The 27,448-nt window shown below is 49.7% G+C and overlaps 2 protein-coding genes and 1 long non-coding RNA gene across 3 annotated transcripts; 1 reads left to right on the top strand and 2 right to left on the bottom strand.

The window, feature by feature from the left end:
* Window positions 1-694: 694 nt before the first annotated feature.
* LOC122373923 (myosin regulatory light chain 2-like) lies at window positions 695-6,562 on the bottom strand. Its single transcript, XM_043352374.1, has 4 exons — window positions 6,300-6,562; window positions 2,237-2,353; window positions 1,302-1,805; window positions 695-990 (listed from the first exon to the last, which is right to left on the bottom strand). The coding sequence occupies exons 1-3, from the start codon at window positions 6,300-6,302 to the stop codon at window positions 1,308-1,310; spliced, it is 618 nt and encodes a 205-aa protein (XP_043208309.1). The 5' UTR covers window positions 6,303-6,562; the 3' UTR covers window positions 695-990; window positions 1,302-1,307.
* Window positions 6,563-19,364: 12,802 nt separating this feature from the next.
* LOC122373931 (myosin regulatory light chain 2-like) lies at window positions 19,365-27,419 on the top strand. Its single transcript, XM_043352387.1, has 4 exons — window positions 19,365-19,441; window positions 22,490-22,531; window positions 26,188-26,722; window positions 26,964-27,419. Exons 2-3 carry the CDS (start codon window positions 22,511-22,513, stop codon window positions 26,692-26,694), a joined length of 528 nt encoding a protein of 175 aa, XP_043208322.1. The 5' UTR covers window positions 19,365-19,441; window positions 22,490-22,510; the 3' UTR covers window positions 26,695-26,722; window positions 26,964-27,419.
* On the bottom strand, window positions 26,589-27,408 carry LOC122373932. The gene is made up of 2 exons (XR_006255126.1): window positions 27,273-27,408; window positions 26,589-27,230 (listed from the first exon to the last, which is right to left on the bottom strand). It is a non-coding gene; the product is annotated as an uncharacterized LOC122373932 (long non-coding RNA).
* Window positions 27,420-27,448: the final 29 nt, after the last annotated feature.

Below are 27,448 nucleotides of genomic sequence, written 5' to 3' on the forward strand. Positions count from 1 at the left end.
CCGGCCTTAGGGCTGGAAGGTGTTTCCCATACCTACCAAAAAGCTCACAACTATAATTGATAGTGACGTCAGCAGCCGTGTGGTTCAACCACTGAACTCTAATATATACTGGAAGGAGCATTGAAGACTTGTTTTTGTCTATCGATTTCCCCCATGTTGTGTATACCAGAAATGTAAATTGCATGTACGGTAGCAGAGGTGCAGTTTTGTGAGAGGTACACTACTCAAAAGTGCTGCTGCTTCATGCTTGCAGTTTGATTGCAGTGATCAACTTTTCAAGACTTTGGTATACACAACATGGCGGAAATCGTTAGACATTCTGGCCCATATACGGCCAAGGCGAGTGCCTCCCCCTGGGTTCAACGCGTTTAACCACACCCCTTGAACCACACGGCTGGCAATCAAGGCCCTATATACCCTGGCAATATTAAAGCACTGCATTAAACTTTGAAAAGTGTGGTGCAGTGCACGTGCCATTAAAATGCCTGGATGTCTCGATTTAATCATGCAAGGTAGCAGGTATGGGAAATCATCTTCCGTAGCTGTTTTTAATCCGATCTATCATAGCGTATCACTTAAATGAAAATTGACAACGTGGCAGAAATAGGTGTCGTTATCTCCTGTTCCATGATCCTAATTCCTAACTCTCTTCCGCTCTTCCTTATACCATCTCCACACAACAAACACCAACGAATACAGGATGTCGAATTTATCTGTCGCAGGTCCGCACAACACGTTCAACAGGACATAGTCCTGAGCACCAATTGAACGCCGGGGCCATGCCGACACATGATGGTGAACAAATTCAACAGGTCGCGCGCAGTTGCCGGCGCGGGCGCGGTGCGGGACTGCGCCTCTGCGCCTCCCGCCCCACCCGGCCGGCGACGCGACGTCTCCCCGACCGGTACGGCCGGCCGCTGGCGACGGCCGCTGGTCACCCGCTGAGGATGGCCAGCGGTGCGCCGCGAGGTACGTGGAAATGTGCTGGAGCTGCCGACAAACGGGAAAGAGATGTTGGAGAGCAAAAAACGGACTGAATTTTGTAAAACTGATCTCGATCACATAAGAAAAGCGAAGATGCATGGTAAAAGAGCATCCAACGTTATTCAGCGATGAAACTAGCTATGCACTTTCCGCCACAAATTTTTGCTGATCTAAGGTTTTCTTAGCTCCGAATACGGATTGAGCTGAAATCCTCTAATTCACGATAAAAGGGAAATGTCAAACAAATTCAATCGATAAAAACATCTAAGTAATGGACGGGATGACGGCAAACATGGAAAATGCGAATGTTTTCTCACCGAAAATTATGCCGCTTCTCCCTCATCGTCCTTCTTGCCGCCGACGAGGAGCTCGAGCGCGCCGGCGAGGTCGATCTTTCCGGCATCATCGATGTCGAACTGGTCGAAGGCGTCGTCCACCTCCTTGGCGGTGAACTTCTCGCCCCAGGTCATGAGTGAGTGCCGCAGCGAGTCGCTGTTCATGGTGCCGTCGCCCTCGTCGAACGCCTTGAAGGCGGCCACGATGACGTCGTCGTCGTCGGCCTCTCCCGACTGGCGGCTGGCAAACATGGAGAGCAGCATGGTGAAGTTGATGGGGCCCGGCGCGTCGGCCAGCATCTCGTCCAGCTCCTTGTCCGAGACGATCTTGCCGATGAGGTCGAAGGCGCTGCGGATGTCCGACTTGTTGAGGATGCCGTCCTTGTCGGCGTCCATCATCTGGAAGCCCTCCTTGAACTCATTGACCTGCTGCTGGGAGAAGCAGGAGAAGACGCTGCTGCCCTTCTTCTTGCTCGACCGCTTGCTCTGTGGATGAAAAGGAGAATAGATTAAAATATTTGAAAACCTTCGTGAATCATCGAAGAGCTTTTAATAGTCCGAGGAGCGCCACAAGTTATTTTCTTTTCTAGGAGGCGACCGTTTTTAATGTTAAATACGATTAACTCCGTATTTAAAAAAAAAATAGTATGGGTTCTGAAAGTGATTTCCCACAGACCAATGTTTCTTAGCCATCAACTTGCGTCATAGCGAAATGAACATTGAACACCCAATTGGGTGCCATTAGTTGCATCAGTAAACGTTACCGTTAATTCGGTAACGTTTAATTAACTAACTTCCGTTTTTTAAGTTAGACGACAAAACAATGGATTAAAAGCTGAATAATATTATCAACAAACATAATAAAGCTTATTTTACAAAGGTGCTCATTATGTGATGAGCAAGCAAAGATAACTTACGCTGGAGCGTTTGGCGGAGGCGGGCTTGGCGGGCTCGGGAGCCGGGGCCGGAGGCGCGGCATCGGTCTCTTCGGTCTCCTTCTTCTTCTTCCTCTTCTTCTTCTCCTTGTCGTCAGCCTGAAACGGGAAAAGGAGAACGGGTGGTCAGAAAAATGCCGCCATGGTGCGTCGGGTGCGCTGCGTAATATACGGAAATTTTTGTTAAGTTTAAACGTTACAATATTTTAAAATCCCTTTCACCTCGTGATCCGGGGCCGTATATCATTTACGTCCAATAATGCATGGGTGTATTTCGCTTTTGGTTCGGATGTGTCAGCAGAAACCATACTGATTCAAAACCGTAATGCATTATGTTGGCCGCTAGAACCAACCGCTCATGAGACAGATATCTATATCCGTGACAGGACGTTGACATATGTAAACATGCAGCTCATCAACCGGATTTATTATGAAAACCGAGAGTGACTCAGAAGACCCGACCGCGGAAATGTCGCCGTTCGAGATGTCTGGGCCCATCATGTTAGAATAAATCCATAGTCATGTTAAATGTTTGAACTTGGCCTTACGTCACTTCCTTCTTGTTGGCATTGTTGTCCGTTACATATGTGGCCAACCCAGTAAAACATCAACTGTAGCTAATGCTACAGGCATGGTAAAATGCGTTTTCATATCCAGGCCGATATTTGACAACGTTGAGGAGGACAAGACGTCACGTTAAACAAGAAAAAAAAAATAAGTGTGAGGTATCTGAGGAAGGTTTATAGAAGCTATTAAGCTATATCATTATTACAGCTCTCGTGACGTGCTTAGCTCGCCGGCGGACTCATAACTTTATCCCCTCTCTGTGAGCTATCTCTCGTGATTCATCACATCCACTTCTGATCCCCCATTAGTGACCCCTGTACCCCGGCAAATTCCGTCACGGGCGCACCCCCGTCCGGCGGTGGTGGTATCATGTTCCCAGCTCCAGGGCGGGGCGAGTCGCGGGCTGGAGCACCGGCGCCTCGCCGGCCTAGTTCGCCACCAAATAAACCCCTCTGGCCGGTCGCCAGCAGCGGTGCGCGGCTAAATTTACACTGAGACGGCCGCGCCGCGCCAGACAACGTCGCGGCCGACGCATGCCGCTGCCTCCCTGACGGCCGGCTCGGGATGGAAAGGACCACGGAACTGAGCGAGCTAAGACAGCCGCGCAGCTGTGACAGACAACCCCTGAACCCCTGAGCAGCTCTCGCCCTCAGTGGCTCTTTGAATAACGCAGGGCCGTTCTCCAACAAATTTGTCCATTCAACAGCCCCTAACGGAGCCGATTGAACTCTGACAATGCTAACGCGCCGGGTCGTTTCACCTCGCATTCCAAGCAGTGCCGTTTGGCGTAACACAGTGCATACCATGACGACGGTACGACCCTTTGGCACTATCGGCGGGGCATTGCGCGAGCGCGAGCACTGAGGTGTAAAACGGCAGACTGCGTGCCTGTGAGTCGAGCCGTTCAATCGCAACGACAGATAGTTCGCAGGTCAATCGGTGCTCATTTGCTGCAACAGCGGCAGACAATGCAATGAACGAGATGGTTTGAATGGTAAGCGGGTCTTCAGGGAGTGACAGATCAGTGGCAATATATGTAGAGTTTAGATAGCAATTAGGAAAAGATGGGAACGAAGCTTTATGAACTAAATTAGCTAGTGTCGCATTGTCGTTTTAAGAGATGATTTACAGATATATTTAATAGTTAAATGATTACAATATAAAATTTAGTTACAGCAAGACATTCCTGATTCCAGCGTTGCAAAGAATATTCAAATAATCATCACTGAATCACCTGCAACATTCCCTTGGGCCATATATAGGAAGCTATCACACTAGACAACAATTTCATATTACAGCTTTCTAGTTTCTATCATCTATGAAGGCTGCAAAGCCTCATGTCTGCCAGCAACTGAATGCGGAGCTAAGCTAGACATTGCCCAAATTATTAATTTCTATAGGCCACATTTTAAGCTCTATACGGGAAAAGCGACCAGGCACTACCAGCCACACAAGATAGCGTCTGCGTTTCCAGTCACGGGGAGGACGGACTGAGGGTAGACTGCTAACACAGATCTACACAGAGCCAGAGCGGGTCTCTATGCGCCTCAGCTCAGATATAAGGAGCGACACTGTACACCAGCTACTCTCTGCTGAAGGGACACAGCCACATTGACCGCCACCTTTGGGTGTGGGCTTCTCCGAATCGTCCGCCGCTGTCATTCTATTCCTGTCCTCGCCACAAGCGCTGGCGCTGTGCTGTAAAACCACATACTGTCACTTCTACTATGTAAGAATATCTGACACCTCTGCTAATAATTACAAATTACTGTCTATCTGTTTATACATTTGCAACAGCATTTTCGCTCTTTTTCTCCCTTGCTTTGCACCAGTAAAGAATCCGGGATGGGCGAAACTGGGTTGAGAGGGGAAGGAATGTCACATTTGGCGGCGCCGGTGACAGTTGACACTCCCCCTAACCTCCCCCTCCCTCCTCCAATGATGAACGGCACATAGTTGGCAGGTGACCAGCTCCACAGGTAGAGAGACAGAGGAAGGACGGAAGCACGGAGAGAGAGAGAGAGAGAGAGAGAGAGAGAGAGAGAGAGAGAGAGAGAGAGAGAGAGAGAGAGAGAGAGAGAGAGAGAGAGAGTGAGAGGGGTGACAGGATGGTGGGTGACTGACTAACAGACAGATGGACAGTCAGACAGACGGACAGACAGACAGACGGACAGACGGACAGACGGACAGACAGACAGACAGACAGACAGACAGACAGACAGACAGACAGACAGACAGACAGACAGACAGACAGACAGAAAGACAGACAGACAGACAGACAGACAGACAGACAGACAGACAGACAGACAGACAGACAGACAGACGGACGGACAGACTGACAGACAGACAGACAGACAGACAGACAGACAGACGGACAGACTGACAGACAGACGACGGACAGACGGACAGGCGGACAGACGGACAAACGGACAGACGGACAGACGGACAGACGGACAAACACGTAAGTTAAGACAGAGAGGCGGGCTGACTGACTGACTGACTGACTGACTGACTGACTGACTGTCTGGCTGACTGACTGGCTGGATGACAGGCCGACAGATAAACTGACGGGCCGATGGGCAAACAGCATAAGTGACATTGCTGAAGTGATGCAGTGGAAAGGACAATCACTTAAAGGTTGGTATGTGAGCAAATGTTAACGCCCCTTCTCTGAAAATGAAAGCCCATGATAGAGCGGGCTCTTATCTCTATTACCAGTACTTTTGTATGCCTTATATTTATGGAGATCCATGGCTTCTTGTAGTTCTGAGTAGTGTTTCAAGGGTTCAAAGGTAATCTGAAGTCTGTGAATATTGTGGGTTTCGCAAAGACTTTTATACACGTAATGCTTTGCAATACATCATGTGGATAAGTATTGCTCCAGTGGGGCTTATTTAATCTATTTAAGACATTAACAGCAATAAAGGTGGAAGAACTTTCACCAAAAGCTCGAAGAGTAGCTGGATACTGCTAATGGACAGCTAGGTTAGGTACTGATTCAACTATACATGATACGTTAAATATGCTGGGTGTTGATATAAAGACCACATCACATGTGTTTAACTCTCTCAGTACGCCGCAGACTATTTTATCTCTCTGTCTTGCAAGGACTTCACTTAGTGTTAAACCATTTGTCTGGGCAGTCCCATTTATCATACGTCGGCACTCACTGACGCACATAGCCGGCGGAACGATCGCCGAGACCCGGGTGGTTCGAATCGCTCGCATCCCGGGCTCACATGCCCTCCGGCGCTAACATCGCCACTTCGCGCACAGATCAGCACGAGTCTCGCGCTCCAAGCACGCGCCGCGGTGAGGGGCGGCGCGTCTCAGCCGCTTTTCCTCTTGTCTCGCAGCCTCGAGCGTCCCAAGAGCTTCACAAGCTCGCTGGCGGAGCTGGGCCGGGTCTCAGCCTCCAGAGGCGAGGCCAGCTCCACTGTGGACCGGTCAGGCGGAGAGGAAGGCGGACGACACTCACCATTGTGCTAGTCTGGAGTGTCGGGAGGCGGGTGAGCAGGCAGCAGTGAGGAGCGGACGGCCCGAGTCCACTGGAGAGCCGTAGCCCGCGGCTCCAGCAGGTCGCCTTCGGACGGGTCGGCGCTGACCAATCGCAGCCGCCGCCGGCAGCCGGGCAGCCAATGGCGGCGGGCACACCTTATACGGGCCAGCCTGGCCGCCACCTGCCGCCGCGGCTCGCCTGTCTGGAAGCTGGCCTGGCCGCCGCCGCCGCCCGGCCGCCCGGCCGCCGAACCGTCGGGCCCGTCGGGCCTGGCCGCTGTCGGCACCGACGAGGTTCCCAGAACACGGAGAGGGCGTGCTTCTGAGGGGAGTTGGACATTTTAAGGCCTGCATACAGTACATTGAAATGATTTAAAGCCGAAATTCAGAACATTTATATTCAGGATCTGCTTCTCTTCATTTCAACTTCGATACGAATTGTCTGGCTGTCTTACGATGGCGGATTATGGATGAAATTCGAAAGGAGAATGCCACTTACGGAGAGTTTCTCCTTTTTTCTGGCAATCCTACATAAAAGTGGTGACTGTTCAGTGTTCAATGCATATAACATATCTAATATTATAAGTCGTGCACTGGGAACCGTACTTTATGCCTGCGTCACTGAAGATTCACTGCAGGACACTATTCACCGCTGTTGGAGTAGTGCGGCAAAGTATTCATTGCTGTTGATGGTGATGTCAGGGTGCGTCATAAGTTCTGGTACACTTTTTCTTTTAGTAATAAAAAGAGTTACAACAGGTTTACAGAGTTGAGTATTTCAGTAGAGGATCTTTATGAAGTTAAGTCAAAGCACGTGTGATATCATGAAAAAATATTAACTAGATGAGCCTTAATTAAACAAATGGTAACTGACCGCCCGACAGCTAAGTGCACACCATGCCGCCTTTCTCCCTAACAAAGAAAGTTCGCGGGGCCATCGTCTGCATGAAGATGGCGGATATCTCGGTAGCAAAGATATGTCGCACGCTTCGCTGCACGCGGAATCTTGTGTATCGGACGTGGACCCGGTACCAGGAGACCCAGAGTACCGGAGACCGATTCCGTTCCGGCTGCCCCCGGTCCGCCCACACGCCTCAGCTGAAAGCCGCGGTTCGCAGCCGGATTGTCCGCAACCCCGAGTGTCCCATGCGCCAAATGGCCCGGGACCTTAATGTGTCCGAGCGTTCCATGCGCAGACTCATTTCTAAGGATATCCGCGTGAAAAGCCTCCGCAAGAAGCACGGTCACTCCCTCAACGCTGCACAGCGCCACATACGGAAGGAAAGCGCTCTCAAGCTCCTCCGGACCGGGGGCGGCCGGAACGGAATCGGTCTCCGGTACTCTGGGTCTCCTGGTACCGGGTCCACGTCCGATATACAAGATTCCGCGTGCAGCGAAGCGCGCGACATATCTTTGCTACCGAGATATCCGCCATCTTCATGCAGACGATGGCCCCGCGAACTTCCTTTGTTGGGGAGAAAGGCGCCATGGTGTGCACTTAGCTGTCGGACGGTCAGTTACCATTTGTTTCATTAAGGCTCAGCTAGTAAATATTTTTTCATGATATTACACGTGTTTTGACTTAACTTCATAGAGATCCTCTACTGAAATACTCAACTCTGTAAACCTGTTGTAACTCTTTTTATTAATAAAAGAAAAAGTGTACCAGAACTTATGACGCACCCTGTAGTGCGGTACAGTGTCCAATTATCAATATCTGTTGGTTGTGTAGGGCGGCACAGTATCCGCTGCCAGTGTAGTGCGGCACAGTATCAACGGTTGGTGTATTGCGGCACAGTATTACTGTCAGTGGTGTAGTACGGCACAGTATCCATCACAGCTGTTGGTGTAGTGCGGCACAGTATCCGTTGCTGTTTGTGTATTGCAGTACAGTATCTACTGTTGTTGATGGTGTACTGCGGCACAGTATCCACAGCTGTGGTGGTGTATTGCGGCACAGTATCCACTGTAAGTGGTGTAGTGCGGCACAGTATCCATAGCTGTGGTGGTGTATTGCGGCACAGTATCCACTGTAAGTGGTGTAGTGCGGCACATTATCTACTATTGGTGGTGTAGTGCGGCACAGTATTCACAGTTGGTGTAGTGCGGCACAGTATCCACAGTTGGTGGTGTAGTGCGGCACAGTATCCACAGCTGTCGGTGTGGTGCGGCACAGTATCCACAGCTGTTGGTGTAGTGCGGCACAGTATCCACAGCTGTCGGTGTAGTGCGGCACAGTATCCACTGTTTGTGTTGTGCGGCACAGCATCCACAGCTGTCAGTGTAGTGCGGCACAGTATCCACAGTTGGTGGTGTAGTGCGGCACAGTATCCACAGTTGGTGGTGTAGTGCGGCACAGTATTCACAGTTGGTTTAGTGCGGCACAGTATTCACAGTTGGTGTAGTGCGGCACAGTATCCACAGTTGGTGGTGTAGTGCGGCACAGTATTCACAGTTGGTTTAGTGCGGCACAGTATTCACAGTTGGTGTAGTGCGGTACAGTATCCAACGATGTTGGTGGTGTAGTGCGGCACAGTATTCACATCTGCTGTTTGTGTAGTGCGGCTCAGTATTCACAGTTGGTGTAGTGCGGCTCAGTATCCACAGTTGGTGTAGTGCGGTACAGTATTCACAGTTGGTGCAGTGCGGCACAATATTCACAGGTGGTGTAGTGCGGCACAGTATTTACAGTTGGTGTAGTGCGGCACAGTATTCACAGTTGGTGTAGTGCGGCACAGTATTCACAGCTGGTGTAGTGCGGCACAGTATCCATAGTTGGTGTAGTGCGTACAGTATCCAACGATGTTGATGGTGTAGTGCGGCACAGTAGGCACATCTGCTGTTGATGTAGTGCGGCATGTATCCACCGCTGGTGGTGCAGTGCGGCACAGTATCCGGTAGTGGTGCCAATCGCAACTTGGACCTTCGGAAATCCGACTTTGTCCAATCAGGGGCGGCGGATTCGGGGGGGCAGGGGGGGCAGCTGCCCCCCCTGGCAAAATCGTGGGGGGGGCAAAAGTATCTTTTTGCCCCCCCCATAATTTGTGACAAAGCTTAGACAAGAAACCATATACCTGATTATTCTGTTCGATCATCTGAGGATGTAACCAGATGCCCATATACTTTCATACGTTGCCTTTCTTAAATGGCAAGCGTTCGCGTTCAATTGAAGTTTTCCTCTCTTCAACCTAGTTTTGGAGGCATTATAAGCGTCAACGTGACGCAGCGGCAACCCAGGCCTTCAGTGACCGCTTACAGGGGCGACAGATACGGGGTGGCAGAGGAGGCATCGTCCCCTAAGAAACTTTTGGAGGAGGGGCAAACGTATGTATATTCTTGCCCCTCCATAATTTGTGCCCTAAACATGGGGAAAATTTCCATAACCTGATATTGCAGCTATGCGCTCCTACAGTTTGTCCAACGGTGCCTTTTGAATATGTGTAAATGCTAACCATTTCCGCTTTATATCATTTTTTGTCTTTTTAGATTCGATTTAGAGATATTTTAAGTGTGCAAGAGACGCAACTCATACCTTCAGTGGTCGTTTGCCGCTATTTTGTACCTACCTACATAAATGCCAAATCGCAAGCGAGCGGAGACGGAAGGGCTAGCCTTTCGCTTGCGGGTAGTTAGGACTGATGAGCGCTCATAATAAGCCACGGTCGTACGCATTGACCATATTGACCAATGCATGGTATGGTATGGCACCCAAAGGCCAGTCATCATAGATCTGCTTTGGGCATTCGGAGGCTTGTGTGAGGCCAGCACTGAGAAAACAGTGTCCCGATTTTCGGGCTCAGAGACCAGTTTTCGGGCTAATGTACCATATTCAAAACAGACAGCACATTTCGAGAATACTTTCTGAGCTAGCGCCACATGGGCTCATACGATCCCTTAAATCGGTATCATTGATCGCAGAAACAGAGCTCAGTCAGTACCCATTATCGGTGTCAAGCTCTAAAACTAGTCTCACTATGATACCAGTTTTCAGCCTGATCCCCATTTTCGAGCTCACCTGATTCCAGTTTGAGGGCTCAAATTGTGTGGTGAAGCCAATATTAGGGCTCACGTCATCGCTTTTCGGGGCTTTGGTAAAAGCTGGATTGCGTCAGCTGGCTGGCCAGCTGGCGACGCACGAAAGGTATTTAATTTTAGATATACCTAAGCGCGGTAGTAGGATGGACATAAATATTTCAAATGGCTTTAAATGAAAAATTGATTGGTAAATATTCATTCTTTTATATCTAGCATTGATATGTAAGAAGCTCTGCTAGCGCCACCATACGGCGCCAGCTGGCAAAAAATCCAGTTAATACCAGAGCCCGCTTTTCGTCCGATGCAGCCCCTCCTCCCCCCTCCCCCGTGTCCAGCAGCTGCGAATAAGACGAAGCCGCGGACAAACTTTTTTTTTTGCTCGGCCAGCCTAGCGCCAGTCTCGAGCGGTGGGACAGTTAACCGGCAATTTTGGCCGGGATGCAAAAGTTACGTTAAACCGGTTTATGTTAACCCGGGAGCAAATAACAACGTGGGAGCCTATCTTAGGTGTGGCAAAGCTAACGGATTACTTACTTGTTGCCGAGGTGCCCAAAGAAGGTACTGGAACCGAAAACACAACATTGGTTCATGTATTTATTAACATTCATACACACAGTCATACTTGTGCAAGGTGTCAGTGTTCGGTTGTGGGGTGTAATAGCCAGGGAAAAAGTTCTATGAACTGAAAAACCCGGCGCCTATTACTTCGCAACATGGTTGTGTATTCAACATGAACTGCAAGGAGTGCAGACGACATTGCCTGTGCTAACTTAACGTCTCACGGGCAGCGCCGCGCTCTGACACCTTGGTCCCAGAAGCGGCGGCGTTTCTGACCGCAAATCGCCGGAGAGCCGGTCGACGCCGTTGAGGGGACTGAGCAGGCCGCTGCCAGCTCCACCTTCACGTCCGCGCGGCGCAGCTCGGTGTGCGGCGGCGGCTCATCGCGCGGGCCGCACCCGTCCGTCCGCTGCACGAGCCGCTTTTCGATCCGACAGCGCAACACCGGCACGCCATTGTGCTGGCTGAGCGGCGGCAGCGGCACGTAGGCAACAAAACAGTAGAAATCGATGGGCCTGGATCGGCGTTGCCAGCAACGCCGGCAGCGGCGCGGCGGGAGGCGCCAGTGCCGCCGTCGGGGACGTGTGCCCTTCGCTGCGCTCATTCGAGTTGGCCGGCCAGCCGCGCGGCGTAGTCCTTTTGACACGGTGCGAGAAGAGCCGGATGAAGGTGGACTTTTTATTGGCGTTGCTGGTGCTCACGCCGCCGGCGTCCAGTTTGGGCGGCAAGTCCGAGTACCAGGAGTCGGACAAGTCCCGCGCGAACGCCGCCAGCCGGTCGTCGTCACTGCTGGCGGCGGCCCGCCGACGGCGCTGCCTCAGAATCGGACGAGTCGGTGGTACTGAGCACCTCGCGGGACGGGTAGCTTGGAGTGGGCCGGCCGCGGCCCCTGCCAGGCCGCGCCACCTTCACCGGCGCAGCCGCCTTCAAACTGCCCTTGCTGGGCGGCGGGTTGGTCGGCGGAGGCGGCAGCGGTGCCTCGACGTCAGTCCGAGTCGCTGTCACTGGGCGGCCGCCGCGGAGACGGCTTCTGTTTGACCCGCAGCCGGCCTGGGCCGGCTCGGCGCCCTCGGCCGGCGGCGCGCGCCGTTTCGAGCGTTTCACCTTTTCACTGTTACTCTCGCCTGGTCCTCAGCGTCGAGCGGCTCGGCGCTGTTCGGTTTCATGTGGCCCATGCTGCTGGGAAACTCGGGTGGGGACAGCTTTCTGACTGGAGTGCCGTCGAAGATGGAGGAGACGGGGGTGCTCGCAGAGTCCTTGCCCAATGCCCATGATAGAGCCGAGGCTCCACTGGACGCCCAGCTTAATCGGGCTATCGCCGCCCTCCTTCTATGGTGGATTCTTCGGCCCCCTACAGCCACTAGGGCCATCATATACTCCCAGATGGCGGCACCTAGGGGATGAGGGGGGGGGGGGGGTGTCTGGGCCACTTGTCCACCTCGTGGCGTCGCCAGCGACGCCTGCGAGTCGGAGCAAATGATTATGGGGTCTTCCTCGAAGGACGGGTGCTTCAGGAGATGTTGCTTTGCCGTTTTGGGCGCCACCATCTCAGATCGGTAAATGGAGCAAATCCTCCCCGCCGCCTCCCGCAGTACCAATGTTGTACTGTCTGGGTGCTCGGTGAGGACCCCAGCGCCGCCTTCCTATTACTCCCCCGGTCGCAGACCCGTCGACCCAGGCCCACGTCGCACGCTGGGGGAGCGCTCCCAGTCACGCCTCCGCAGCACTCCTCCTCGCTGTCGCGGACGCCCCGATCGGCAGCAGGTCCAGGTGGACCGTGACGCCGTCTGTTGGCGTCTACGGGGGCAGTCTCGTGGATAAGCGCGCCTCGGCGGGCAGCGCCACTCCAGTGGTCCCACACCGCTCCCCCGCGCTCTCTCCAGCCGGTCACTGACTTCAGTCACGGTTGGGGGGGGGGGGGCTTCCGCCACGACGCGGCGGGTCCTCCGACGGGAGGGAGAGCGCCTTCGCCAGTAGGCGCGATGCCAGCGCATCCCTCCTCATCTCTCCATCGGCACGACGCCCGCCTCGGCCCTCACGGCGAGTCTTGGAGCATGGAAATCGGGCAGCCAGTGATGACTCATGCCACCATCAGCATCTCCGCCTCCAGGACGCCAAGATGTGTGGCCGCAGCCGCAGGCAGCCACGCCGACCCCGCTGCCCGCATGCCCAAGTAGTCTCGAATCGCTGACACCTCTCCTGAAACAAGAGTGGTGTCGTAAACTTAAACCCCTTGCTGGAGCCCGCCAGCCGCGACAACACCGCCACACCAATTTTTGTGACCCCGGAACTTCCGTCCCGAGCCTTATTTCACGGCACGATGCTACAGTGCGCTACACGTATTGTGGTATTCAGCTTCCATGGAAACATCAACTAATTTGGACGCTCAAACATGGGAGTCAGGAGTGGTTAAGGCCCAGAGCGTTCTGTCTGGTTTATAAAACCTTGGCCAGCAGATGTAAACGTGCTTTTTGTATAAGTGGCTTAATTTTGACGCAAAAGGGCACTAACCTTCGGCGCAAATAATGCAGAAATTTCAGCGCAAATTGCAAAATAGCTTGCGCCGAACTTCGGCGCATGACGGCTTCACGGGCGTCCGGCGTACCATATGGATGTTTTCCAGTTTGGGCTGCAGGTTTTAGCTCTAGGTTTTAGACTGTAGGTTTTGGGTTGGGTTGGGCTGGGCTGGGCTGGGCTGGGCTGGGCTGGGCTGGGCTGGGCTGGGCTGGGCTGGGCTGGGTTGGGCTGGGCTGGGCTGGTTGGGGTGGTTGGGTTGGGTTGGATTAGGTTAGGTAAGTTTAGGTTAGTTTAGTTTAGGATAGATATGAATGAATAGATATATAGATATGATAGATAGATAGATAGATATGAATACCTATTTTTTGTAAGTTGAATTATTTTTTTCATTTTGTAGCATCATATGCCTTCCATCTTTGAACTGCCATATTCAAGCACCAGAATAAGTATGGACTTGAACCTTTTCCAGTCTGGATGCCTGTATGGAAGTTGTGCAAAATCATGCAGTTGAAGGTATTGTAACCACAAATAAGAGCTCATGACTCAAGTCTCAACTTGTCCATAATTGGTTATCTTGATGTATACTTGTAGACCCTTCCTCTTACTTGGCACACAGGCATGGTGTCACAGTGTTCTAAAATTGGATTTCAATTGGGTGTCCCAATAAAAAAAATCTGAAGACAAAATGAGATAGATTTAGTCTTTCCGCAAAACTGCATAATGCCATTTTTACCTCAGATTTTGTCAGAACCTTCACAGGATCTGAAATGAAATGATGTAGAGTAGATGCATCAACTGTCAAGTCATGCGTAACCTGGCAGCTGGCTGTTGAATCAAACTTTTGACATATTTTTTTAGCAAAGATGAAATAAAGCCACTTGTCATATTTTTAGGATGAAAACATTTTCCCCATCATGTGTGGTTATTCACCTAAAATTCTGAAACATGGAACACTGTCATACCAGCATTCCATCATGTCAACCAGCATTCCGCAGCATGTTAGCAGAAGCAGCAGCATGTTATAAGTATATGAAAGATCCAAATAGGTTGTAGGTTGGTAGGTATTGGTACTAAGTTTAACTTAATAGGTTAGTAGGCAAGGTTAGGATTAATTTTAGTTGATCATCAAGATAACCATTACGAACAAGTAACAAAATCCTTACCTACCCTTGAAAGCATTGCTTCAATCACATCATCACGAAGAACCAGACAAAATTTTTGCACATTCTTACACTATTTGACATCCTGAATCCAGATATGATGCTTTCATGTGGCGCAAATACAAGAAAAACGAATAATCAAACCCGTGCGTATTCGTATCAACGGCGCCACAATTGTAGATCAGACCTTTTCTGAACAAATGCCACCACAATTTTAATTGATAAGGGATTAAAATGGCATGAGCATCAACATCTTGATTTTTTCTAAAAGATAGCGATAACTGATAACTAATAACTTACCATTCATTTTGAAATCACGGCGGTAGGTACACCAACACATGGCACTGAAAACAGCAAAAGACGGAATGGCGGAATGTCGTATGGAGCCCTAAAACGCAGCTCGAATTGAGCCCGAAAAGGAAGACGAACTGATGCCGCTTTCGGGGCTAATGTACTTTGAGCCCGAAAAGGGCGCCTAACTGATCCCGATTTTAAAATCATACAGATTTGAGCCCTGTTTTGGCACTCATATGAGCCCTTATTCAAAAATGTTCTCAAAGTGTTTTCTGAGTGAGTGTTAAAACTGGATGTCCACAGTTCAGTATCCGCTTTATTTCAGTTTTCACTATTAAAAAAAGTAAAAATTAATGATACAAACTTTTGAGGGTTAGGGCACTGATCATTAGTGCCCCTCCCCCCTCTGTCTAAAGGCTGGCGATAGAATAAAGAGCATCAAACACGAACAGTAGCGGCGGAACACCTTCAATTAGGGGGGGGGGGGCACTGCCGACTTTTGGTCCCATTCTTTCCATGCAACGCCCATAGGGCTAACGTTAAAATGCCAAAATCAAAGGGGGCACGGTGCCCCGGTGCCCTCCCCGTTCCGCCGCCTATGAACACGAAAGCAAAATCTAAGGCATTTTGGAAAAATGAGTATGCCCCGCAGCGTCGGATAGCTACCACCTTCCAGTGGGTCAAGCCAACGGGGCCCAAGTCTATAATGGCACTTAACGATAGCACTAACCTTGTCTCACTTTTCGTTGAAGTCTGTTCCGAATGGTTTCGGCCACAGACTGGCTGCACTAAGGTCGTTTGGTATGTGCAACTGTAATTAAAGCCACCTGAGGCGCCCTGACACCAGGCTGAAGCTGGGTTGGAAATGCTTCGTCTTTGCAGATATCACTGGCCACTGATTCTCGAGTGCCTGAACCGGTAGATGTCGTGGCAAAATTTGGTGTGATAATTTGGACCTTACCGCAGTCAGCACACCCTAAAGCCCTAATAAAGAAACGCCCCGCCCAGAGCTTCTGGATTCCCGTTCCAGTCCACCGTTCCTTCACCTCAGCCCGCCGCCGCGCTCCCTCACTCTCCGTTCCCAGCTTGACGAGCGTTTGGGCCTTAGTTAAGCCTTGCTGTAGGCTTACTGTATAAACCCATCGAGACAGCCCGTCTCGGTGAGCTTATTTGGTGAACTACTGCCTTGGGGAGGGTTTCTGGCGGATCGCTGTCCCAATATGTTTAGATGCGACCGACTGTCTTTGAATGTTTGAGCGGTCTCCTCCCGCTGTGAGCTAGTTTCAGTTGATATCTGTCTCAGAAATACTTTTTAAAGGAAGGTTAAATGGAAATCGAACGTAAAATGAACAGAGGAAATGGTAACGAGTTACCTCATTGCAAAGAAGCGCGCGCCTACTTCAAAAGGTTTGGCACCGTTCTTCAACATCTGATATGCGATCGGGTTATGGCACAATTTTTCCCATTGGAGCTTTTTTCTAATACAGCAATACGAAAAGCGTTACATCGTCCACTGGCGGATCCAGGGAGCGGGCATTTAAAGCAAATATTTACTCCCCCTCCCCTGGCCCCTGCATCGCCCGAAATAGACAAATATGTTTCCTAATAACACTTTTAATCAGGATTTTTTTTTTGCTTTATGCTGTTCAGCATGGTAAGTCCGTAAGGAATCGAAATCCGAGGAGTTTTTGGATTTTGGACACTTTTTGGGGGGTATGTCCCTTACAGCGTCAAAAACGCCTTTCTGGATCCGCCTATGACATCATCTCGACTGGGATCTTGCCCCCCCACGCCAAAATCGAATCCGCCGCCACTGTGTCCAATGTCCAATTCGGAATTTGGTTGGACAAAGGCAGCTTGCTACACCTCAGCATTTTTAAAAAGTAATCGAGTATACCATTGATTGGCGACTAGAAAGCCTATAATAGCTCTCTTTAATAGCCTATAATAGCCCATTTAGCTCTCCATATGATTTAAGTTTTTGGGCAGGTAATAGTACATCAAATGCAAATTAAATAATAGTGTTGAGAGTAAATTATTGCGTAGTTTTCGGACATCTTTAGACATATTTTAGACAAAGGCAGCTTGCTACACCTCAGCATTTTTAAAAAGTAATCGAGTATACCATTGATTGGCGACTAGAAAGCCTATAATAGCTCTCTTTAATAGCCTATAATAGCCCATTTAGCTCTCCATATGATTTAAGTTTTTGGGCAGGTAATAGTACATAAAATGCAAATTAAATAATAGTGTTGAGAGTAAATTATTGCGTAGTTTTCGGACATCCTTAGACATATGGACGCTTGGACAATTTTGGACGGCTAGTGGACGAAAATATCGGACATTGGACGGACATTGGGCATACATTTTCTGAAACTGGCACCATTTGGCACAGTAGGTATTACCTATATCTATATCTGTTGGTGGTGTAGTGCGGCACAGCATCCACTACTGGTGGTGGCGTAGTGCGGCACAATATGCACACTGCTCTTCGTGAATTGCGGCATTGCATCTGCATAACAGCATCAGAGTACTTATAGCTCAGCAGCTCTGCTGGCTGCTAGTGCTGCCTGATGGAATGGTTCTCTGATAAATCATTTTTGTCGTGTGGAATTAGCATCAACGATTAAAAAAAGGAATCATACACATTACTCAATACTCAATCTAAAATGTGACATAAGAGCAGCATAATTTCAAGGAAGTAGGATTCATGCTCAAGTGTATTTTGATCGAGGTTCTTGCGTTTCTAGGCTGTAGAAATGATGCAGTTCTGCATTTGCAGTCTCTAGACTATAAAAATGTCAAAACCCCTCCTCCTCCCCGAAAAGCTCGAGTTAATCGTCAAATACCCGGTCCACCCAGGTTTCCCATTTCCCTGCGTGCCTGTCGCCGCCGCCGCCGCCGCGGCGCGCCGCGGTCGTCTCCGCCGCGCCAGACTCGGCTCGGTCGGACAATGTGGCGCGCCGGCGGCGGTCTCGGCGCTCGCGCTGGCAGCGGCGCCGGCGTCTGGCCGCCGGCCATGGTCTCGTTTCCAGCGGCGCTGCTGCCAATCTGGCGGTGCCGGTTCGGCCGGGTCTCGGCGCCGCCACCACCCACAGAAGGAGCGGCGGTAGCCAGCAGGTCCAGCCAGCCAGTTCCGGTACTGACGACACGACATAACACGATACGGCACTGTAGTAAAGGTCTTTGAGCGGACATACCTTTTGCCCACTAAAACGTCTTTTACGCGACAAACGGGAGGGCGGATTATAATTCATAGCGAAAGCTATAGCCAAGAACAACCAAGTACTATATTTTGATTTTTTGCAGTCATTTTAAATAACTACAATATCGAGGGAGGCTAGGAGAGGGGAGACATTTCCATCACTTACAAGTCAAATTAAAGAGTTATTAAAAAATAGGGTGATTAACTTTCGAATAAAACGCTTGTAGCGTAGACCTCTGATACAGGATCTATGCTTGCAGGTAGACATCTAGTTAGGTTGGACTTTCCTTTATTCTTTATTCGGCTTCATTGGTTTTGGTAGACTTAGAATTTCTGCATCGAGACTGGGCATGCCAATGGCCATGACATCATTCTTATTCGAACTCGCAAAACGGCAAAAGTATGATAAAGGTAGATGCGTTCAAAACATTTGACGACATCGATGCTGTAACACTCTGCTAGTGGAGTACACTGTCATGTACATCGACATGTACATCATGTATAGTCGACTACAGAATGATGATCCACTCCTCAGAAGCTATCAGTTGACCGGAGCACTAAGTTGTGCCGTTTATCACTGTTATAGGCGCGGGAGCCGGGGGGGGGGGGCAATGGGGGCAGCTTGCCCCCCCCCCCCCCAACTCTGGGGCCGTGGGGGCGGTGCCCCCACAGCTTTGAGACGGAATACCACACTTTTTTGCAAATGTTTTCTTTTTTGTTGAAAAGACAAGTGATGAAAAATAAGTGGCCTAAAACCGGTGAGAAACTAGATTTGGGGGTATCCTAGGTTGATCTCTATTATGGTGTGCCCCCCCCCCAATCTGAAAGTAGTTCCCGCGCCCCTGATTAAGCGTGTCGATTGTGGGCATTGGGACAAAGCTATAATTTGTGAACTCAGCCCGTGTGATGCGGCACAGCCTACCACTCCAGGCAAATAATAGCCTGTGAAAAGTGGAACATCATTCTGTATACATACATACCTATACCTATTGCTTAAATTGTATACGGTGACGGTCATCATGCATCAGTTGATCCGGGATTGCGCCACATCACCAACATTCGCTGTCCCTGAAAGACCGTCAACTCCACCGATAATGTCACATTCCTAAGCCTGCTCAGTGCTCCTGCTGTTCCGGCGAGGCCCTTCGGTCAGCCCGAGAACGCCATAGCCTACACACACTGGTGACACTGCTCCGTGACTCCCATGGCTGGCAGGTTGCCAACTCCCTCCCCTCCCCTCTGTCTCTGACACGTGCGACAGTGCCTGCGGCTAATGACGCGACCGGCGCGAGCACGGCCCCAGTCGTGGCAGCGCATTGGTCGGCGTAGGAGCGGAGCGGACACATAGCCAGTGTAAGGCTCTGTCTACACCGGCCCCGCCTCACTGGAGGCCGGAGGTGGAAGCAGCAGCTCCATGTAGTCATGTAGAAGCAGTATAGCTTGGTCTTGGAGTAGTCGAATGATGCAGATGGAGGATGGTAGAGGGTATGGTAGATAGATGCAGTCTAGTCGCCTTGTAGCAGAGGCGCTTACACCATCCTACCCTACAGTTATCCTTCAGTACAGGTAGAAAATAGAAGCCACAGTACACTAGCATTGCATGCTTTTTTCCGTACATTCGCCTGGATTTGGTAGTTGAGAGACGCATCGGTTTCACACAGTGCAATGCTAGCGGAGCCGATTTTCGTTTTGGCTGGCTGGCTGGTCACGGATATAACAGCATAGTTATTGTGTGGATCCAGAGGAAGCCAGAACTTATGAAGCGTTCAAGCAGCGAGCGACAAGGTCACTTGTCTTGCTCGGGAATCGAGCCCGGATGGCTGAAGCTAGAGACAAGGACGCTACCGGCAGCTATACCAGACTACTCCCCGTCTAAGTCTGCTGTCAGGGAATGTAATTCGAAATAGTGCACAGATTTAATAAAGTGAAGTGTGCGTTGTGAAGCCAAGATCTCGACGATCCTGCGCCTGTTTGCTAGCGGAGCCGGTTGGTAATGACGGACGCACCAGCCAACAAACATCTGGATTTGAAGTTTTAACTTTTCTTATTTCATCAGAAACCTTTTTGAGCTTTATGGCCAGGGACGAATAAAATAAACGTCTAAACTAATTTTTCTTAGTCCAGCGTGCCCATGAAGCGTACCATGATCTAATCTTAAACGTATAATATACCGAATCACGCAGCAAAGAAAAAGATAAAGATTTTGGAATATGAATAAACTTTTGGGGAGCAGGCATGCCCTCGTATAGCGAGCAATACCACATTGATGGATCGGCAAGGTACAAAACGTAAGCTAACAACAATTATCTTCTACAGCTATCTTCCTACTCACCAGAACGGCAGTTGTCGAACAGGACATCTTTGAATGCATTTGAAGAGACAAGGCCAAATTTGTGAGGCATTCTAGCCATTTATCATGATCGTGAAATGGCCGTGCATTTTTAGCAGCGAAATTTTTAGGCTTACTCCGTCCAAAATTTAGTGTCATCGTAATAGCTCACTAAACGTCAAAATAACGAAGCTCCGAGGCCTCCAATGTGGCGAAAGCGATTATTAGTTTGATTTATGGCATGGATAAGAGGCTCACAGCAAAAACATGAGTGACATGCTATACTCGCACAGGCTAAAATGATCGCCGAAGATGCGTTTGGTCGATATACGTATAACGGTAACTCTGATAAAACATAGGCGGCGTTCGATGTCTCCCGGACGGCAAAGATTCTTTGCCGTCCGGCCAATAACGTCCAAGGTCAGCGGGGGCTCGGCTGCGGTTATGAAATGTGATTGGCCGGACGGCGTAGAATCTTCGCCGTCCGAGAGACATCGAACGCGGGGCCAGTCTCGTTTCAGAAGCTAACGTAAACCTTCCTGAGAGACAGATAATTGCAAAATGTCTTAAAATGGCTAGCTAAATCACTCTGATCACTGAGTTGTTTCGTAGCAAAGGGAACAATAATTTAACTTCGACAAGTGCTATAAATAGGCATGCTGACAATTTACAAACAACAGCAATCAGCATACAATAGCTGTCAAGCAGTCTACAAATAGTAAACGACAGCATGATCCACGAGGAAGTTAGGAATACCGTCAAGTTTCAAAATTGTTATGTATTTCCAAGTTTTTTTGCATAGGAATCCTAAATGGCTTAAAGGGACCATCCCACCTTAACATTAGACTTGAGTTGAGATAGCCAAAATGGGGTCCCTGGCTCACATTTACCGGTTTCGGCACTCACAACATCGAGAAATGCCTTAAATCGGAAATATTGAATTTCAAAATTGCAGCATTTTGATTCAGAGGGGCTAATGCTTAGGAATACCCCTCTGAATGTGTGACGTCAGCGCAGATATCTAACGTTTTTTAAATGTTTGACTAAAACGTTTTGTAGCACGCGGTGGTATATGCTATTTGCGCGCAACATCTGCCGCAAACGCCGCACTTCTAAAATAAAGTCGCTAGAAACAGCGGAGATCCCAAAAAAGTAAACAAAAGTAAAAGTCAAATATCTTGAAAACCGGTGAATATTTTTCGGTGAAATTTGGTAGATATTCGTTTTCGCTCTTTCTGAACCGAGCGACATTACTTTCATGCCAATTCATAAACTTTTTTGAAGGTGGGAGGGTCCCTTTAAATGATTTTGTTTCCAGAAGAATCGCGCAACTCTTACATAACACAAGTAAAAAGCGCAACAATTATGCATTTAAAACATAGTTTTTAAACTTATTTAATACATTTTCGCCACTCGGGACCACCACTTGATGCATGCATCATATCACGGATGCGAATCATATGTGTGATATGGTGATTGTGAGGGTAAACATATGTACCTATTTGCATGATCCACGCTGTCCGACCTGCCCAGTGAATTCCAAACGTTGATTCCAAGCCCGTTTTCTTCCGACATCCGTTAGTTTTTTAAGCCTAGCTAATTAAACGGGTGGCCATTCACCATATCACTCCATTCCATCATCGTCTTTGCCATGTGCTCGTTTAGAATGTTGACTTTTCCCATGCATGTTGCACTGCATTATTTTGATATGTCTCTAGTACCTATGTCAAATGTTTCCACGTGGACGGAGGACTCTTCTCAATCAACTTCTTCATTTGGGCATATTGGTATTTGACAAACTGCACAAGTTCACATGACACGGTCGTTCTTGTTGAGCCCTGAGTAATTGATACATGCTTTCTGTTTTGGATTATTGGAATTTTACGCATGTCTACGACGGTATCTTTATGTTTGGTAGGGGTAGGGTACCTTCTCTAGTACCTACATTTTACGTACCGGGAGGATACCAACACTGACTCAGAAATGACTGTTCATCAACTCGAATGGGGCCTTTCTAGCCCAGTACTCGGGCGCTCTCACTGAATTAACACCAGATTCGTTTCCTTTTACAGAGATCTCAGAAGTCCGCCACCATGCCGTCCACCAAGAAGGGGGTGAGTACGCCGATAATTATTGGGTGTGGGCGCCTAGGACACCTCTCCTGTCCCTTATCTGGAGTAGGGTGTTTCAGCTGTTTGGCGTTGTAGGCGGGCGTTGTTACCAGATAAAAGTGCCCTCTGATTAGGACGCCTCGATCCAGCCGGGATGATGTGTGCGTCTAGGAACCTTTCGGACATATGTATTGTGCTCTTTTTTTGCATCAATCAGAGCTCACTTAAAAGTCGCTCGAGAAATATGATCGGACATTCCTGCCTGGCGGATCCGACGATATCCAAGTTATTTTGTGAGTTGGAAACGACCGCGGACAGCCTGGCTTAGGAACATTTCCTAAGGACTACCCAGATAAGATTTCCGCATTAGTTCACTGATCCATTTGCCGGTTAAGGTCGCATATTTTCATTAGCTGCACCTAAGAAACTGCAACCGATCACCTAGCGCTAGCGGCCAACAACAAGTCGCCGACTTGTCTGTTTTATCCATGACACGATGCAATTTCAAGGTCACAAATTCTCACGTGGACTGACTGACCCGGTCAGCAATGATTATGACTAAGGCCGATCACATCGGGTACTGCCCACCAATCAAAGTCTTGAAGCCCCTTAAAGGTAGGTACCGTCTTTTGCTTTCCCATATCGTCGACTTAGTATGTTAGTTGACTGGACTGATGAGTCATTTCACGTACAGACACTGAGGTCTTCGATTTTTCCTAGTGCTTTGCACTCTTCCTGTGCACTAGCCCCAGAATATCGGGCGTTTTCGGCCGGGTGTTCCGCCCTGGCTCTGTGCCAAATCCAGTGCCGGTCTCCGTGATGGAGAGGGGTCGGTGGAGGAGGGGAGGGGGGGGGGGGCAGAGAGCACCTGGGCCCTGGCTCAGGTCCAGCACGAGACACATGGGTTTGCCCGTCCCGCTCGTGCGGTGCTGTAAGATGAGACAAGGAGGTTGCTTTACGACTGGAAGTCTAAATTGAAATAATGGTATTAAAATGTAACAGCTTTGTTAATTGTCAGCCTTTCGACCCTGTCTTCATTTTAAATGCAAGTTACACAATGTTTCGGCCAGTAGCATCTACGGCCGCTTTTGGTTTTCTACTCTTTTCACTCGGCCATTTTTCTCTTGTCGCGTTCTCCTAGCTTTTAGTTCAGATTTCAGAAGCTGGGCTGGGGCGTTGTTTGTCGAATATTGACGCCTGATCGGGAAATGCAAATTTTAACATTTGACGACCCCTGGGCATAAAGCGTCGTCATTTTCTACCTTTGGCAATCCATACAAATAATCTTTTACGAGAGCTCGTAAAAGATTATTTTTTACGTAGCGGTACGTAAAACGGTACGTAGCGTTAGACAGCTCTGTCTAACGCTACGTACCGTTTTTACCACGTTTCTTAGTTTTTATACCTTATTAGGATGGTAGGTATACTTGGACAAGCAATCGTTCCCGTCCCTGCGAAGTTGGCTCAATCTCCCGTTTCGGTGCGCCCGTTGGAACCCTATCATTTTAGAACTCCACAAACGTTATTTTGTGACGAAAACAAAATCGCTGCCCCCCCCCCCCCCAGCGCTGGCTCGAGTCACCGTGCGACTAGTTATCAATGCAAAGTTGCTGAAGACGGCACGACAATTATGTTTCAATTCTAGCCAGCAGATGGCAGGAGGATTCAACGCCTGAAGTTATACTGTACCGCAATACTCCGCACCGGCACTGAACGGCATTGGAGTTCGGAATCTTAACCCAAATGATCAGCAGTGGACTTAAATCTTTTTTTTCCAGAGAAAATGTTTCTATGGCATGCCTATGTGGGTACCTTTGAGTGAAACCTTTTATTGGATGTTTAAAGGATCGGCATAAAATGTTCAGTTCTCACGTCCCAGAGCTCTCTGTGATATTTTTTAATGCCTCACCCTAGAAGGAAAACACAATTTGGCCTGTGATAGCAGCTGATAAGGTCATTGTTGCCCTTATCGAATGACTGACTGTGATTTCAATAAGTAACTGATTGCTTCGGTTCGGCTCGTATTCGCTAATCGGGATATTTCGATGCTCGCAGTTGTTGACTAAAATTGCATTATTCCGTACCAAGGAAAGGCTTTTAGTCGGGCCTATCCGTACTCCGTAATGACATTCGGGGGCAACCGTTCGGGGTTCGGAGTTCGGACTCAGAGCCGGCGAAAGGCGTCCGCACAAGCCGGCCGAAAGGGAAGAGAGAGCGATAAAGTAGCTAGACTAGCACTCAAGAATGTCATACTGTAAATAGGGAAGACATACAAATTGGAAATAAGGAATTCAAAACAAAACAGAAATACTACAGACTACGGGAAAAGGAAATCGGGACAGATTTGTACCGATTGCTCCATTTTGAGATTATTTGGCCGTTTCATGTAGCTGACTGCTGAGTGTGCTGAGCTACAGTCAGTGCTTCCAATCCAGAACTCCAGTCTACGGCATTTATACGATTGGGCCCTGAAGGCAAGCCCGCCCGCCCCCGCCCGCGCCCCGTTCCGTGAGAAGTTGGCTCGTACTGCTGTCTGCGCCCGTGTTAAAACCCGATTTTATAATAACGCCAATGTAAAACAGTGCCCGGAAAGAAACCGCCTCACAATCGCCCCCTCCCCCCCCCCCAATGCCAGCTTGGGCCGCCGTTCAGCTATCACACGAACTCGCAGAAGACGACGCTGTAGGTAGTTCTTATTCTAGTCAGCAGATGGCAGAACCATCAAGCGCCTGAAGGTATGCTGTACCGCAATACACCTCACCGACAATTCACGGTATTGGAGTTCAGAATAAGGAATCCAGGTGATCATCGGTGGATTTGAGCCTTTTATCGAGCTAAATGTTTGTTTCTTGGAATGTTTACTTTCCAAGGAGACATTTCAGCTGATATATGGGCAAAATATCGTATTAAAAATGAAGTTATGTCGCCCTACTGCTCCGAGCTAGGGATGGGACGAAGACTGCAAAACAATAACATGATGATTCCGTTAAGCTTTCCAAATACATTTTGTCATCGCATGAGTCACCACAGCCCAGTCTACCACCCGGACCCGGCCGCCGAGTTGGGCGCTGTCCTGTTTAGATTGGACGGTCCGCCCGCCGACCATTTGAACTGAGTCCGGGCCAGGAGCGGGGTCAGTGACGGTAACAGGGTCCCCTGGCCGTCCTCGCCGCCTCGCGACGGCCTTGCGACGATTTATTTCTGCTTCCTGATGTTGTGGCAGGGTGACATGGGCTAGGTTGCATAATGTCCAGGGATGGCGTAATGTGACGCTAACGGGCTGATTCAGAGCTGACGTAAGCTGGACACTGGGGACGGCGTTGTAATAGAGGAAGGTGGTGCGGTGATATAGGTAAAAGGAGACGGCAAGCATGCCGTAACGCGGCATGCAGTTTTATAACCCGTTATTCGAAAGACATAAAACAGCATATCTTTTTTATTTGTAGCTTTTTAATGTTTTAATTTTCAAACAAACTCGTTATTCGTTCAATCGGGGTAGATAAATAAGAAAAGGGTTAGCGGAACGCTAACAACAAACTTCAATGAAAGGAAAAAAACGCAGCATAAGAATAAATATGAAATGGCAGTACAACTTTGAAACGGGCAATGGCACAATCGTTTATGCAGACACCTAATGCATGTTGTGTTTTGTTTTGCAGTCCAAGAAGTCGTCCAAGAAGGCGGGAAGCAGCGTCTTCAGCTCTTTCTCGCAGGTGCAGGTCACCGAATTCAAGGAGGGCTTCCAGCTGATGGACAACGACAAGGACGGCATCCTCAACAAGTCGGACGTCCGGAACGCCTTCGACATCATCGGCAAGATCGTCACCGACAAGGAGCTCGACGAGATGATGAACGACGCCCCGGGACCCATCAGCTTCACCATGTTCGTCAACATGTTCGCCGAGCGTCAGTCGGGCCCCACCGACGACGACGAGACGATCCTGAAGGCCTTCAAGGCGTTCGACCGCGGCGACGGCAAGATCGACTCGGAGGCGTTCCGGACTCAGCTGATGGTCTTTGGTGAGAAGATGACCCCCAAGGAGGTCGACGACGCCTTCGGCGAGATGGAGATCGACGACGACAACAACATCGAGCTGGAGCCCCTGATCGAGATGATCGTCGGAAAGGCGGGCGAGGAGAACGCCGAGGCGGCGCCCGCGGAATAAACAAAACGACGCAAATTGTTATTGTAAGGTGAGAAAACTGCAGCTCGGCTAGTGAATATAACTGATTACGTGATCGGCTAATCATGAGTCACGCATGTCCAGTGTCCTTGATGACAGCATTTGCTTCGATGTCTGCGGGAGATAACGTAAGCACGAACGACTAGCACTTCCCTATAATTCAGGCTTGACAGTTGACGTTCTTCGGGCAGACGGTATTTAGGCAAAATTTGTGTCCTACAGCTGCTGTTATTCGCTGCCCTCGTCCCCAGGCGCCGCGCTGCCACGACTCACCGGGGCCTTCTGCATCGGCCCGTTCAGCTGACGGGTCGCAGGGACGGAGCTGTCCGGCACCCGGGCCCGGCCGGCTGTCTAAGGGACCCACCCTGCAGAAGAGCCGACCGCCCCGGGCGCCGGCCCGGCACGACTCACTGCCGGCGGCGGGGGCGAGGACGGGCGGCCGCCGCCGGCGCCGGACCCGCCGGTGCTCGCGGGACCGGCGCTGACCTCCGGCTGACCTGTCTGACCCCTCGGCTGACCTGTCTGACCCCTCGGCTGACCTGTCTGACCCCTCGGCTGACCTCGCGGTCATGCCAGGCTGCCCACACCGGCACCCTGGGTCCTGAGTCGCGGGTGTTGTTACTTTGATGGTTTCACCGGGTATTCTGGTGGAGACTTGATGCCAAAACGCGATCAGTGACATGTTCAATATACGGATGTTGGTAGAAGTTGAGGTTTGAAGACGGGAACAAAATAA

This window comes from Amphibalanus amphitrite, unplaced genomic scaffold (assembly GCF_019059575.1).
Source record: "Amphibalanus amphitrite isolate SeventyFive unplaced genomic scaffold, NRLGWU_Aamphi_draft 001572F_arrow, whole genome shotgun sequence".
Classification (NCBI taxonomy): domain Eukaryota; kingdom Metazoa; phylum Arthropoda; class Thecostraca; order Balanomorpha; family Balanidae; genus Amphibalanus; species Amphibalanus amphitrite.